The 17,027-nt window shown below is 35.3% G+C and overlaps 1 protein-coding gene across 1 annotated transcript; it reads left to right on the top strand.

Annotated features, from left to right (window-relative positions):
- The first annotated feature begins 828 nt into the window (after positions 1-828).
- On the top strand, positions 829-5,269 carry LOC123888216 (histone-lysine N-methyltransferase, H3 lysine-9 specific SUVH1-like). The gene is made up of 3 exons (XM_045937188.1): positions 829-1,032; positions 1,431-3,638; positions 4,963-5,269. Exon 2 carries the CDS (start codon positions 1,501-1,503, stop codon positions 3,625-3,627), a length of 2,127 nt encoding a protein of 708 aa, XP_045793144.1. The 5' UTR covers positions 829-1,032; positions 1,431-1,500; the 3' UTR covers positions 3,628-3,638; positions 4,963-5,269.
- The last annotated feature ends 11,758 nt before the right edge of the window (positions 5,270-17,027 follow it).

Raw genomic sequence — 17,027 nt, 5'->3', positions numbered from 1 at the left:
CGCTGCTAATTTGAAGAATATAATAATGAAGATATAAGATTGTCAACATGTCATCACCAATTGTCAAAGCTTTGGAGCAACTAATATTGAAGATTATTTGACATTTTTCTTCTTAGATATATTTGTATTTATCAGGGGGAGATATAAATATGTTCTGCACTCTTTTTCCCTTCACCATGGTTTTATCCCACTGGGTTTTCCTGGTAAGGTTTTTAATGAGGCAGTTCACACACAAAAGACTATGTACTCTTTTTCCTTCACTAGGATTTTTTCCCAATAGGTTTTTCTCTAGTAAGGTTTTAATGAGGCATATCCTCAATGGACATCTAAGGGGGAGTGTTATGAATATATTAGTAGATGTCCATTAGTCTTGGCCCATATTCATTGGCCCATATATTATCCTATAAATAGAGCATATGATACAATGTGTCATACACCTTGAATAGAACAATACAATAGTCTATTCCTTTCTCTTCTCCCTTTCTCTCCTTCTTCTCTATTCTAGTTATTCTCTAGAAATAGTTCATAACACTAATATCATTTTTGACTCAATTTATTTTTTGATATAATTTTGACTCAATTTTAATTTTAATTTTACTAAAATTAAAAAATTCCCCATTTCATTAATCTTTTCTTTTGAGCCGTTGATTTAATTTTATCATTTCACCCTCCGACTTAACCAAAGAGCCAATTTGTACTTCCATTTTAGCATCACGTTTTTACCACGTACTTTCCTTCATCATCCAATTACATCACGCCACGTCACTTTCTGATTCCACAAACAGCGTTACTCCGTGTGCTGAATACCACCTGATCATTTCCAAATCTACGCAAAGACATAGATACATCATCATTCACACCCAAAAAAAAAAACTTCTCTCATTCTCTCTCTCATACTTTCTCTCTCTAAAATCAAAATACTTTCTCTCTCTAAAAAGTACAGTGAAGAAGAAGAAGAAACAGTTCTGGTTTAGGAGAAGTTTCATGGACTTCGACTCAAACTGAAAAAACCTCACAAAACCCATTTTTCAGGTTTGTTTCATTTCTCATTTTTCGCATCTCAATTTTTACTATTTAATTTCGTAATTTGTGCCCTAATTTTGTTTTCTGATCCCCTTGTTTTGAACTCTCTGATCTGATCTGTTTCTGTGTACACATGTTTTCGTTTATCCTTAGATTTAAAGTCATAAAGTTTACATTTTTATGTATGTTTTTTCATTTTCTGTTCCTCAAGATTTGTGCTTATTTTTTTTTTGTTTTCTGAGTGAGGGCATGTTGAGTGAAAATGCTATTGTTCATTTCTAGTGAGTGACTCAATTTTTTTTTTTGACATTTTGGCTAGATTTTGTTTTTGTTTTTGTTGTTGTTGTTTTGGTTTTTTTTACCCTAACATTTCATTTTCTGATTCTGGATTTGTTTGCATGTTACAGGAACTGTGTTGTTTTATCCGGTGTTGACTTCAAAGCTTGTATAAAGAGAGAGAGAGTTAGAAATTGGAGAATGGAACATAATTTGGGTCAAGAATCTGGTCCTGGAGCTGATAAGTCTAGGGTTTTGAATGTGAAGCCTTTGAGGACTCTTGTTCCTGTGTTTCCTTCACCGTCCAATCCTTCGTCGTCTTCAACTCCACAAGGTGGTGCTCCTTTTGTATGTGTTTCTCCTGCAGGACCTTTTCCATCTGGTGTTGCACCGTTTTACCCTTTCTTCGTCTCGCCAGAGTCTCAGAGGCTTTCTGAACAGCATGCACCGAACGCAACTCCTCAACGTGCCACACCAATATCTACTGCTGTTCCAATTAATTCATTCAAGACTCCAATTGCGGCGACAAATGGAGATGTGGGTTCTTCACGGAAGAATAAGGGGAGTCGTGGTGGACAACTCACAGGGGAAGACGGTTACGACAATGAAGTAATTGATTTAGAAGATGGAACTGGAGATGGGAGTTCAAAGCAGCGCAAGAAGAGGGGAAGGGCAAAGCGTGCTAGTGGTGCTGGTACTGCTGGTAGTGGTGCCAGTGCGGTTACTATTGAGGTTGATTTGGATGCCGTTGCTAATGATATTCTTCAAACAATTAACCCCATGGTTTTTGATGTGATAAACCATCCTGATGGTAGTAGGGATTCAGTTTCATTTACACTTATGATATATGAAGTGCTGCGAAGGAAGCTTGGACAAATTGAAGAGTCAACAAAGGATGCTAATTCTGGAGCGAAGCGGCCTGATTTGAAGGCAGGAACGGTTATGATGACTAAAGGGGTTAGGAGTAACAGCAAGAAAAGGATTGGAATTGTGCCCGGTGTTGATGTTGGGGATATTTTCTATTTCCGGTTTGAGATGTGCTTAGTGGGACTACATTCACCTTCTATGGCTGGAATTGATTACTTGGGTTCCAAAGCAAGTCAAGAGGAAGAGCCATTGGCTGTTAGTATTGTCTCATCTGGAGGTTATGAAGATAATACCGACGATGGAGATGTGCTAATTTACAGTGGTCAAGGTGGAGTCAACCGCGACAAGGGAGCAAGTGATCAAAAGCTTGAAAGGGGTAATCTTGCTTTGGAGAAGAGCATGCATAGAGGTAATGATGTGAGAGTAATTAGGGGTTTGAAGGATGTAATGCATCCAACTGGGAAGGTATATGTCTATGACGGCATGTACAGGATTCAGGACTCATGGGTGGAGAAAGCAAAATCTGGTTTCAATGTATTTAAGTATAAATTGGTAAGGGTGCAGGGACAACCTGCAGCATATACGATATGGAAATCTGTTCAACAATGGACCGATAAGTCGGTTCCAAGAACAGGGGTTATATTGCCTGATCTTACTTCTGGGGGTGAAAAAGTACCTGTTTGTCTTGTGAATGATGTTGATAACGAGAAGGGCCCTGCATATTTCACTTACATCCCTACTCTCAAGAATCCGAGGCCAGTTGCTCCTTTGGAGTCTTCTGCTGGATGCTCTTGTATTGGTGGTTGTCAACCTGGAAATTTTAACTGTCCTTGCATTCAAAAGAACGGAGGTTATCTCCCTTACTCTGCAGCCGGGTTAGTCGCGGACCTAAAATCCGTGATACATGAGTGCGGTCCTTCATGTCAGTGTCCTCCTACTTGCCGAAGCCGGGTTTCCCAAGGTGGACTGAAGTTTCGTTTGGAGGTGTTCAGAACCAACAATAAAGGATGGGGTCTAAGATCATGGGATGCTATTCGTGCTGGAACTTTTATATGTGAGTATGCAGGAGAAGTAATAGATAATGCTAGAGCTGAGATGCTATTTGCTGAAAATGATGATGAATACATTTTTGATTCTACTCGCATTTATCAGCAATTGGAAGTTTTTCCTGCTGACATCGAAGCTCCTAAGATCCCGTCTCCACTGTATATAACAGCGAAAAATGAAGGGAATGTTGCTCGGTTTATGAATCACAGCTGCTCTCCAAATGTATTATGGCGTCCAATTGTACGTGACAATAAGAATGAATCAGATCTCCACATTGCTTTCTTTGCAATTAGACACATCCCTCCGATGATGGAGTTAACTTATGATTATGGGACAAATCTTCCTCTCAAAGCTGGGCAAAGGAAAAAGAAATGCTTATGTGGATCTGTGAGATGCAGGGGATACTTTTGTTAATTGTATGTAAGGTATGTTTCCAATTTTGAATTTCTTTCTTATATATACTAAGTTCTTATTCATCTGCTTTCTCCATCCCTCCATTTTTGTTGTTTACTTATCTGTGGCTATTTGTGTATTTTGGATAACTTTCAAACCGAAGCAAATCCATTATATTATTACGGTTCCCTCCTTTACTATTAATGGAATATTTTCTTCCCTTTATCATTGGTCAGATTCTAGAATTTATTGATTGAGAATTGAAAATTTTATTTTTATATGAAGCTAACTGTAAGGTATGAATATGAAATATATTTTCTTCAATGGTATACAAAATGGTGACTTCAAATAAAACTGAACTGTTGGCATGCTTAAAGTATGAAAAGTTGTGATACTAATATAATGAGGTTACTAGAAACTGGATATAAGGATATAGGATAATTTGTAGCCAAATGAAGGATAGTTTAATAGTTAGAGGTAGAGGGAAACCAAATAAAACTATAGACCGAATCGTCAAGAGAGATTATTGGTCTATCTATGGACCTCCTAGACCCTAGTGAGAAGTTGTTGTTGTATTCAAAAATAGATATTACTTAATACATTATTTTTCATAATTTCATAACTGCGGTGGCTATTTATTTATTTATTTTTTTTTTAAAAAAAATTATCTAAATTTAAGTTCATGTTTGAAAACTTTTATTTGGTCATGAACCAACCATTTAACTTGAAGCATAGACAATGAACATGCTCATTGTACTTTATAGTAAAATGTAAGCTTTTCTTAACTCAAGAATTGAACTTAAACATCTATGCTGAATTATATGCTGGATCAAACCTTGGTAACGAAGAGTTAAATGACTAGAAACTTTTATTAAAATGTAAAATGTAAGCTTTTCTTAACTCAAGAATTGAACTTGAACGTGCTCATTAGTGAGGCTTGTTGATTTGTAAAGGACTAGAAATATTTTTCTTCTTTCAAAGCTAACAAGTTTGTATTTGCTACATATTTAGTTGATGATACACATTTTTAAACAATAATTACTATATCATTATTATGCATATGTTTTCAACCTTTCTGCTGTGGTAATAACATAACCGTTCAGATAATTCTGATTGCCTCCTTGTTTTGAATCTGTTATCTGTTTTCAAAGATTTGTATGGAAAATATTAAAATCAAAGTTTCAAAACAGGTAATAGATTCAAAACACTGCAAAAAATTGTAAATAAGACAATTTTAACCTTTCTGATGCAGTAATAACATAACTGTTAGAATAATTCTGATTTCTGAGATTGACCGGCAACGTCTCAAAACAAAGAAAATCTCATGTATGCCATTGCTTGTTGTTTCTGTCACAGCTCTAGTTATGTCAGACAGCAGCAGGAAGGAATTATGTAGAAAGAAGTTAGCAGACCAACTTTTCGTTTTGGCAGTTCTAGTTGAATTGGCGCCAGAAGTATCAGGTTTTCAACTTTTGAAAAGTTAACTGTAACTCTGTAAGACTCATTTTGTGTAAGTTATTTCCTTTTGGCCGTTGGCTTGCCTGTAATTTCTCTTGGTGGGAAGGATTTTGAGCAGGATCTTTTAGTAGATTTGGTAAGGATGAAAACCTAACATGTAGAATCAAATATTTAGCTTGTTTGTTGCCATCGTTTCCAGATTTCATTCTGATGTTGTTTTTATATGCTTTGATTGTGTGTGAACTAGTTTAAAATAATGTTTTGAAGCATATGTCTTGTCTTGTTTGATGGTTCTGAGTGTTTTTAGGGTTTAAGGTATTTGATTGTGTGTGAACTAGTTCAAAATAATGTTTTTGAAGCTTATGTCTTGTCTTGTTGGATGGTTCTGAGTGTTTTTCTGCTGGAAAAGCAACTAGAGAAAACAAATATTATAAGCCTATATCGGAGGTGGCTAACCAAGTTACCTTTGTCTGAGTGAAACTGGACTCAGATTCCTTCATTATGGTCTTTGATTCAAGTTTTGTATATGGAAACAAAACATGGAGAAGATTAGATTCTCCGACATAGATTATTTAATGGTAAAGTCGATGATTATTTCACATCTATAACATGTTGCAAAAAATGTATGACATTATTAGTGACCATCTTGTGTCCTATTCTTCAGGCTATTGCTATGTCCTGTCAGTGTCATGTATGTAGCAATTTGTATACAGATGTGTGATGTTATTTATGGCTGTGATTGTATGTTTCATACGATAAGAAACATTGGCTGCCCTATGGTGGATCACTCTTATAGGAGGTCTATGTTGGACCACATTTTGTAATCTTAGATCAAATGAGTTTACATTTTTATTATGCATTCAATACACAAAATCTGTCATTCATCTTTCTCCTTCACTCTTTGGCGTCTTCATCTTTGTCTTGTTGGATCGTTCTTCCAATCATCTCGCGCGTAGTTTTTATATGAGGGTAAAGTGGGATATGGATTCAGTGAATTCACACATATACTGACTGTAGTGCAGTCGGCCACATATAAACCGTCTGATCAAGATCGGACGGTTCAGATTTTAAAATCAGAATCTGACCTTAAAATCTGAGCCGTCTGATTTTAAAATCTGAACCGTCCGATCTTGATCAGACGGTCCAAATCTACTGACTGCATGCAGTCGACTTCACAGAATCCAAATCCGGGTAAAGTGTGATCAATAACCTTTAAACTCATTACATAAAATTATAGATTTGAAGCTTGATATTCATATTAAAACATGAAAAGGACTAAAATGTTGAAAAAAAAAGATATATGACTAAATTGTTACATGAAATTAAATTAAGTAACTATTAGAGTAATTTTGCCTAAAATCTACTATTTTATCGCACCACTTCACTTGCAAAACACTAACATGGAATTTGAGTGATGAACAAATACGTAAAAACAAAATCAAATATAGGGTTTGTGCGGGGGAAGTCAAAAAAGCTAGCTTTTAGCTTTTGTCTTATGGCTTATAAGTTAAAAGACCTGTTTGGTAACAGTCTTTTCAGAAAGAGCTTTTAGCTTATTTTACCGACTTTTAGCTTATTTTTCAGAAGCTATTTCAAGTAGCTTCTGAGCTTATAGCTTATAGTTTTTCATTTTTTCTTCCTCTTTTACCCTTGTTATTTTAACTAAAATCCACATTTACCCTTTATAGTTTGTTATCATTAGAATTTAAAATAAAATAAGTAAATACATGTTTTTAACGTTGCTTCTTTTAAAATCACACACATATATATATATAGTATGTTTTAATGTTGTCTTATTATCTATTATCAAATATGAAGACTAAAACATATTATTTTTTTATCAATTCATAGGTACATACATTACTATAATTTTTTTGAAACAACGTATCTTACTATAATTAACCATTATACTATATTTTGAATATATTTTGTTGTTATTTTTTCATAAAGCATATCAACTGAAATGAAAATAATATTTTTTTAAAAAATCCAGCCTATAAAAATTAGTTTAATAATAATATTTGAAAGATATATTTATTGAATTAATAAACTTAAAATATTGTACCCAAAAAATAAAATAAACTTAAAATATTAAATTCTAAATATCTTAGTATTAATTTGATAAATTTTTTTTTATTGAATTGAAGATGTCTTTTTATGTCATTTTACATTTATCAGTTAGTTGAACCGCTAATGTTACCAAACACTTCAATCAGCTTATCAGCTAGAAGCTATCAGCCATAACCTATCAGCTAGCTTATCAGCCAAAAGCTAGCTTAATTCATTGTGTGACTTTTCTAATTTGCTTTCTATAACGAGCATTTTTGTTTGAAAATTGACGCTGTGACATGGATAAATTGTAGTAATCACTAATTAGATGTCATAAAACTGTAGTTTTACTAGCATTGTTTAAACTAGTAAAACCAAAAAATGCCGATTAAATTCAAAATATCTACTAGCAAGATGTTGCAAAACTTGGAACTAAAACTAAGATCTCTTTGAAGGGTGGCAAAAGTCTAGTTTAATATTTAAAGGGATCGGAACAAACGATTTTTGAAGACAGGGGGTGACAGACACTTGACATGCATGCATGATTCGAAGACAATTATGGCACAATTATGATGTAAATAAACAAGTTGAGTTTGTTAAAAACTGGTTTACTGACTTTATAAAAACAGAAAACGAATTTTTCAAAACATGGCAACAAAATAAATTATTGGCTGAGTCGCGTACTAGGTCGCTTTCTTTAAGACGTTTCGCGGAATTACTCGAAAAGTGCACTGTAGTATATCAACCGCGAAGTCCCCAGGATAAAACAGCCGTTTTCAATTAAATACCGATGAACTACTGCACTGTAGTATCGGCAAGAAATACACCAAATATGGTTCGAAACTTCGAACCACTCTAATTGATATACGAATATCAATTCTACGGTTACAACCGTTCAAATATTGAAACAACAATAATTTAAAATGAAAGAAGAAAAATAGAGAGAAAGAAAGCAGTTTCTCAGAATGCTGAGAAAAGAAAAGTGATTTTAAAACTGAAGAATGAAGTGGTATTTATAGGCAAGCAAGAAGCTGGAATTAGAGGAATTCGTGGAGCTATAAGAATAGGCCACGTAATTTGACCGTTAACAGATTTGAAAATCTGTTTCAGACTTGGTCTAAGCACATTTAAAATGTGCGAATTAAGGGGACACGCAATAAAGAAAATTTAATTCAAAATTTTCTTGTTCTTAGTATTAAAAAATTAATATATCACCCAAGCCCAAGCCCGGCCCGAGCCGGCGCGCGCGTGTGATATTCGACATTGTGTGCGGTCTCCCTTTCTTACAAAAGTGGGTACCCCAAGGGCACACCCTTGGTTGCCACTTTGTGGTATATAAACACTACCAACAAGTGTGATCTTAGCAATGTGGGACTTAAAAAGTCTTTTTTTTCAATTCACACTATACATGGTTCTAACACTATGTGTTTACTTCAATACCAAGTTTCCTCCAATTCTCATCATGTTCCAACAATCCCCCACTTGAATTTAAAAAAGTTGTTTCAGTCATAACGTTAAACGTTTCAGTAAGATTGTGCATAAGCGAAGGTGAGCTATGTCTTGGAACCTTCACGTAGCCAGTAAGAGCCTGATTAAGCAAGAGTGACGTTTAGTCTTGGAACTCTATCTCAGATTTTTCTCAAACCAGCACACAACCTTTCTTAAAGTGTATTCTAAGGCCCGTGCATTAATGGCCCTGCACGTCTATCCCAGTCTCATGAATGCTCTAAGAATTCGCCTCGAAACTCCAGAGGAACCGGCCTCAGTTCCACATTCACATAGGTGATTCTATCAAGAGTACTCCTGATGTACTCCACTCCTATAGAGTATAGATTTCGTTAAGAGTTTTGCTAACTCAACCTTTCTCATTTCAGGATTCATGCCTCTTAAACTTGCATGTTCATCTCATATTACTCACAACTTGTTGTTTACCCATTGAAACCTAATTCTTGGGATCTCCAGTCTTTTAGGTTGGGTTACCATCATAAGTAGTTCAATTCATAGGCATTAGTCCCATCTTGACAGATGTATTTTGGACTTTCTCTCTAGTCAGTACTTTCGTCAAAGGATCTGCTAGGTTATCATTAGTGCGTACATGATCCACTCTCACAGCACCTGTAGTGATGAGCTCTCTCACTGTGCTGTGCTTTCTTCTAATTTGACGTCTTTTACCGTTATAAAAACGATTCTCAATTTTAGCGATAGCTGCAGTACTATCACAATGGATCAAGACAGCAGGCATAGGTTTTTCCCATAAGGGAATCTCATATAACAAGCATCTCAACCAGCTTGCTTCTTCACTAGCAGTCGCTAGTGCTATCATTTCAGATTCCATAGTGGACTGTGCCAAAATGGTCTGTTTCTTAGACTTCCATGATACAGCTCCACCGACTATACTGAATATAAAGCCACTAGTTGCTTTGGAATCATCTGACAAGGTGTTCCAATTAGCATCACTGTACCCTTCAAGTACAGTTGGAAATCTCTGATAGTGTAATCCGAGATTCATGGTCCTTTTAAGGTATCTCATGACTCTCTCAATAGCGTGCCAATGCTCATTACTGGGTCTGCTGGTAAACCTACACAAGAGTCTCACGACATAGGCGATGTCGGGTCTAGTACAATCAGTGGCATACCTAAGACTACCAATGATGCTCGCATATTCTGTTTGTCTTACGCTATCACCAATGTTCTTAAACAGTTTTACACTGGGATTATAAGGTGTGCAGACAGGTTTACAGTTAAAGTAACCGTATTTCTTTAGGATCTTTTCCACATAATGTGATTGATCTAGGGATATCCCCTTCTATGACAAAAAGAACACATCATCCTTCTTCTTCCTCTTGTTTGGTAGGAATTCCATGAACTTGACATAAAGAGTCAAGTGCTCCCATCCTCTAACAGGCAAGCCTTGGTAATATGTGCTCTTCCACTTTAGAGAAGAATAATGCTCCTTTTTCGAGTGACATTTCTTTTTTCTTTCCATTGGTGGAGACTCACATGTCGCATAGAGATCAACATTCTTCACTCTTGAATTCTCTTTCATGCCATTATTTTTGTTTTTCGAATTTTCTTCTTCTACCACAATAGCATGATGTTTCATCTCCATCTCAACAAACTTCTTCTCACACTCATTTGCTTTCTCCATGAGATTATCACATTGCAGTTCAAATCTATCAAAGGGAACTTGATTGGACCTCCAGAATTCATCCAGAATACTTTCGAGTTGTGAATTGTAATTATAATCATGATCACTTGTGGCTCTTCATCTTTACTACAAGGTTTCTTATTATATTCACAGTCATGATTTTGATTACAATAAACACACCTCTCCTTTAGCTTCTTTATATCTATCTCCCTATATTTTTCCTCAAGTCTTGATCTCAATAATTGATAACGAAGAATGCCTATTTCCTCACTATCGATCAATATATTCTCATACCATATTCCTGTCATTACTACAAAACTCAAGGAAACTTTTCAGTAGCAAAGCACAATGAAATAAACATGAAGGGTAAAAGATTTTTTATATACAAAATAAAATAAAAATAACAGAAAAAAATAAAAATAAAAATCCTATATACAATAAATTGTTTTGTCAAAATTAATCAACAATCCCCGGCAACGGCGCCAAAAACTTGATGACAATTTTAGCAAGTGTACTAAATTCGTCGTTAAGTAATAAAATTTATAAGATTCGTATCCACAGGGATTGTTCTTATTTCAACGAAACAATTCAATGAATTTAGGATTAATAAATAAATTGCAAAGGGGGGTTTTCAGATTGATTTGTAGTAACAATGACAATAATTAAAATTGCAAGAAAGTTGAAACGTGAGCTTTTATGAGAGAAAGACGATTAGAAATTATTTTGAATCATCTCTTTGTCCCTATCTGGTACTCTAGGTTCTAGCCCTCAACAATAAAATTCTTATAATTACGATAATTTAACAAAATAGACTGAGTCCAATTCCTTGGCTCATCAATCTCGTTTATCTAATATAGCACCCTAATTCCTTAGGTGAAACTAATATTATTAAAAGCATGAATGAACGTTAAATTCTTAATCATACCAATTAATTCTTTATTCCTAAAGCAATTACGATTGACAAACAATTAATCTAGTTTCAGTATAAACCCTAGGGTCGGTAGTGATTTATAACTTAAAATCAATTCGAAAGTGATCAATTAACGAAAAACAATAAACACAAGATTAACTGAATAATTATAAGTTTTCATTGAATAAACTAGAACACGTAGTTACATGGCTCAGATAGTTTTAAAGAGAATCATCTATAATTCCTAATCTGATGAGATTAGTTACTCATAATAATAATTGATATAACAAAAGAGTTAAGAAAATTATACATGAATAACCGATGAAAAGTACGACGGCGAAACCCTAGAATTGTCTTCTTCTCTTTTGCTGCGTGATTCTTCTCTCTCTGCCCAATGATAATCCCCGTTGAATATTGTTTGTTGTATATATATAGGCTGTAGCAAATAAGCAGATTGATCCTCTCCTTTTGACACCTCGCGTCCCTATTCATGCATATCAAAAGCAATTTGTTGTTTTAATGACGTGTCAGCGCACCATAGGCAGGTTGCATGGCTGGTCATATGCATGTGCAGCAGCAAATCGCACCCCTATGTGATCCTTGTAGCAGCGCGAGAAAAACAGGGGCGAGAATCAGCTCAAATTCAAGTTATTTTTCTCTTTTGGTCTTTATCTTCAACTCTTTTGAGGTGTCAATTTCTTCAAATATTCTTTTCTCTGACCATGTAAAACTCTTTAAAACTAACTAAAAAGCATTAAAATTACAATTAAAAATAACAAATGATCGAATGTCATCAGTCTCTCAACAGTGATTTCACATTATTTATGGCAGAAAGGTTTGAACCAAATATCAGCATGTCATCTACATAGAGACATATTATAGTGCAAATGTTGCCATCACATTTATAGTAAATGCATTTGTCACTCTCATTGAGTCTGAACCCATTCAATATCATTAAATTATCAAACTTTTCATGCCATTGTTTTGGAGCTTGTTTAAGACCATACAGAGATTTATCTAACTTGCAGACCTTAGTTTCTTGTCCATGTATAACAAACCCTTCAGGTTGTTCCATATAGATTTCTTCTTCTAAGTCACCATTTAAAAAAGCAGTTTTAACGTCCATTTGGTGTACAATTAAGTTATAAAGAGCTGCTATTGAAATAAGTACTCGAATAGACGTTATTCTAGTGACATGTGAAAATGTGTCGAAGAAATCTATATTTTCTCTTTGTCTAAAACCTTTGGCTACAAGGCGAGCCTTGTATTTTTCAACCGTGCCGTCGGGTTTTAGTTTCTTTTTCAAAATCCATTTGCAACCAATTGGTTTGCAGCCGGGAGGTAAGTCTACTAAGTGCCATGTTTAGTTAGATTCTAGAGAATCCATCTCATCATTAATAGCTTCTTGTCAAAGATCTGCATCCATCGATGACAAGGCTTCTTGAAGATTTGCTGGATCTTCATTCAATGTAAAGGTCGCATAATCCGGACCATATTCTTTAGCAACTCTTACACGTTTGCTTCTACGAAGTTCATTTTCTACTTCGTCATTGCTATCCGCATTTGGTATCACTGGTAAGTGACTCGACTCAGGAATATTATCCTGTTCAGTGCCCCCACTATTTCTTGATTTAAAGGGAAATTTATTTCTATAGAAATCTGCATCATTAGATTCTATGATCACTTTTTCATTTAGGTCGTAAAACCTATTTGCTTTACTGTTTGTTGCGTAACCAATGAATACACATTCATAGGCTCTACTAGCGAGTTTAACTCGCATCGGGTCCGGTTTACGGACATAGGCTAGACATCCCCAAGTTCTTAAATAAGACAAGTTTGGTTGTCTTTTCTTTAATATTTCATAAGCTGATTCGCTTCTTTTAGATTTGGGAACTCTATTCAAAACAAAGCAGACAGTCAAAATTATTTCCCCCCACCAATGTTTAGCGGCACCAGAATTTAACATAATAGCAACAACTAATTCAGTAAGAGTTCTATTCTTTCTTTTTGCTTTACCATTCATTTCAGGGGAATATGGCGCAGTCGTTTCATGTATAATTCAGTGTTGTTTATAAAAATCATTAAATAAACTAGAATTATATTCGGTTCCCCTATCACTACGAAGTCTCTTGATTTTCGTATTAAATTGATTTTCTATTTCATTCGCAAAAATTTTGAATGTATCAAAAGCATCACTTTTATTTTTCATTAAATAAACAAAAGTATAATCTGAACAATCATCAATAAAAGTGATAAAATAGCGTTTGTTATTTCTAGTCATGGTTCCATCTAGTTCACATATATCAGAATGTATAAGATCCATTGGTTCAGATTCTCGTATAACCGATTTATGTTTGCTCTTTGTTATTTTTGCTTGACTACAAAATTCACATTTTTCTATGTCATTAAAACTAAGTTTAGGAATTAATCCTAAGTTACTAATATTCAAAATTGAGCGCTTATTAACATGACAAAGTCTAGAATGCCAAATATTAAAATCACACAAAGAGTAAACAGAAGGAGAAATTTTATTCATAACATTAAATTCAACATTAAGCTTAAACATGCCATCAGAGGCGTACCCTTTCCCAATAAAAATACCATTCTTAGTGATGGTGTACATATCAGCCCCAATAGTTTGATTAAACCCAGCCTTATTCAAGAGGAAACCAGAAACAAGATTCTTCTTCATCTCAGGAACATGAAGGACTTCTTTTAAGATAAGAGTCTTTCCAGAGATGAACTTCAAAACATCTCCAACACCAGCAACATCAGATGTATGAGCATTACCCATCTGCACGTTCTTATTTTCAGCATTCGTGTATGTTTTAAACATAGCACGATCATAACAGACATGACGGGTAGCGCCAGTATCTATCCACCATCCATCAGTACCACCGACCATATTAATTTCGGTGATCATGCAAGCATATGGCTCATCAGCCACATTCACATTAATATGTGCAAGATTAGCCAGTTTAGGCCTCTTTGGATTCCTGCACTTCTTTGATATATGACCTGTTTTCCAGCAATTGAAGCAATAAAATGGCTCAACAGCGTCATTTCTAGGAGGTGGTTGCTGCTGCTGTGGCCTAACAATATGGCCCCTAACCGGGTTACCATTCTTAACTCGGTTTTAAACGCGGCTCTGATTCTGATTTTTCAATGGTTTGCCCGTAGGCTTCAGAGCTGCACCGAATTTCTTTTTATTGGTGTTAGAAACAACCAATATCTTTTCTTCCTCTTTCATATCTTGTTTCCGAGATTCTTCTTCTATACGAAGACAGGTAATCAGACCTTCAATGGAAAACTCCTTTGTCTTATGACGGAGCTGATTCTTAAAGTCTTTCCAACTAGGGGGCAGCTTATCAATAATAACAGAAATCTGAAACTGCTCATGTAAAGGCATACCTTCGGTTATTATCTCATGAGCAATCTTCTGCAGTTCATGTGACTGCACTTCCACCGACCTCTCATCAACCATCTGGTATTTCAAATACCTGCTCACAACATACTTCTTCACTCCAGCTTCCTCAGTATCATACTTCTTACTCAGAGCCTCCCACACATCACTAGCTGTATCATAAGTTTTGTAATAATCATACAGATCATCTTCCAAACCATTAATGATATAGTTTTTGCAAACATAATCATTATCAATCCATAGCTGCCTATCTATTTCTAGTTGCAGCGCTTTTTCCTTAAGTTGTTCTGTCGTGGCCTTGCCTTTATCTTTCTCGGCAGATACAACATCACCGTTGGTGTTAACGGTCTGTTCATTAGTTCCTGAAGTCGAAGCATCAACAGGAACCACAGGAATGGGTTGTTTCAAAACGTAGGCACATTTTTTAAGAGTCAGGAAGAAAAACATTTTCTGTTGCCAACGTTTGAAATGATTACCCTCAAACTTAAACGGCCTTTCGGTAGCATCGACAGATGAATTTCCAAAAATTTATTTCGTTGCCATGATATTTTCAAAAAATGGCAATGAAATAAATTATTGGCACTGTAGTATATCAACCGCGAAGTCCCCAGGATAAATCTGTTTCAGACTAATTAATATATCGCCCAAGCCCGTCCCGAGCCCGTCCCGAGCCGGACGGCCGGCGGCGGCGCGCGCCCGTGTGATATTCGACATTGTGCGCGGTCTCCCTTTCTTACAAAAGTGGGTACCCCAAGGGCACACCCTTGGTTGCCACTTTGTGGTATATAAACACTACCAACAAGTGTGATCTTAGCAATGTGGGACTTAAAGAGTCTGTTTTTTCAATTCACACTATACATGGTTCTAACAAACTTTTCTTGCCATTCAAGGTACCCATCAAACTCCCATTTGAAATATATTCATAGACCAAGAGAGAAACACCACAACCTGCTAATTCTCTTATGCCTAGTCTTTCCCAACTTTTCCATTACTTTAACATCCTTGACGTGACCAACAATTTCCTTATTATGAAGCATCCATGCTAATAAACATGGAACCCAAACAACATGAATGATATCACTTTTTACCCCATGAAGACCAACCTTTGTCCTCAAGAGTCAAGGTTGTAGAGGACTTTCCAATATTTCCAATTCTTCTTGATCTAAAGGGAATAAAGACAAGGGTACATGTTAAGATAGACACCAATTAATTCAGCAATTAGAAATGATAATAATTTCCAACCCTGTAATCTTGTTTCCTCATAAGCTGAAGAAAAAACTGGTAGAAACTCAACTTCTCCACACTTGGTCCCATAAGTGTAGGTCAGTTGATAAGAATCGCGGTTAACCCAAACTCTACTTCTCCATTCTTAAATTGTGAGTCTAGCCACTAGTCTATTTGGCAAAAAAAAAAAAAGACCCTGGTTTTTTTTTTCTTAGAAAGAAGCTCCGTCTCTACAACTCTTCTTTCCCTCATTTAATTTAAAGAAGTCGTTTCCACGTAGATTAGATTTTTATTTCGTGAGTCTAAGTTCGATGTTGATTGATTTTCTATCTTGTTACGATGTTCGTTTGATTCAAATTGACATATCAACTTCAATCAGCTATTGATTCAACCAATGAGTAGATCGTTGACGAGTAAAATCCGAAGACATAGATATTCTGATCACTTTAGTTTGGTCGCATTATTTGTATTCATATGAATATTTTGCTATTAATTTAGATGTTGTAAAATTGTTCACAAATTATTCCTTTTCATTTTCAGCGCGTTGTTGAATTTATACGATGTACTCTGCTAATTTAAATGAATGAATACCTCAATTTTTTTTTTTTTTTTTTGTTTATAACCCTCTGGTTTCTAGGGAAAAGGGACCCTAATATTTCAGAATTCGGCCGCGAGGTAAGTAAAGCTTGACCAATACCTGAAAAATTATTATTGATGATGATGATGATAATACTAGAAGTCTAGAAGATAAATAAATGTCTAAAAATGTCATAAAAAATGAAGTTGAAAATGAAATGCCAAGTCATTTGTACATATCCATGCAAACCATATAGTTATCTTTTCCAAAATAGTTGTCCCTCCTCCGACAAAACCGGTGGAATGGAAAAGATCGTTAGAGCAATGCTAGTTTCATGGAAAGAGAGAGAAGAGAGATCAGGGTGTTGCAAGAAAAAAAATGACATTGAAATAAAAAAAAACAAAGAAAAAAAAAACAAGAAAGTGAGAAGGGAAATTTGAATTCCCTTCTTCTTCTTCATCATCCACGATCAATTTATCTCTCCCCTATAAGGGTGAGAGGGAAGAACAATAACCAAAAAATAAAGCAAAAATCTTAATGCCAACATCATTTTGGGTTTTTGCAAACTAAAGGAGACATCATTGAAGAAGGAAGAACATCATAGTCAATTGTTTTTTATTTATTTATGGCC

This window comes from Trifolium pratense, linkage group LG6 (genome assembly GCF_020283565.1).
Source record: "Trifolium pratense cultivar HEN17-A07 linkage group LG6, ARS_RC_1.1, whole genome shotgun sequence".
In the NCBI taxonomy this organism is placed as follows: Eukaryota; Viridiplantae; Streptophyta; class Magnoliopsida; order Fabales; family Fabaceae; genus Trifolium; species Trifolium pratense.
The sequence above is the reverse complement of the archived record's forward strand: the minus strand, read 5'-3'. Positions and strand labels throughout refer to the sequence as shown.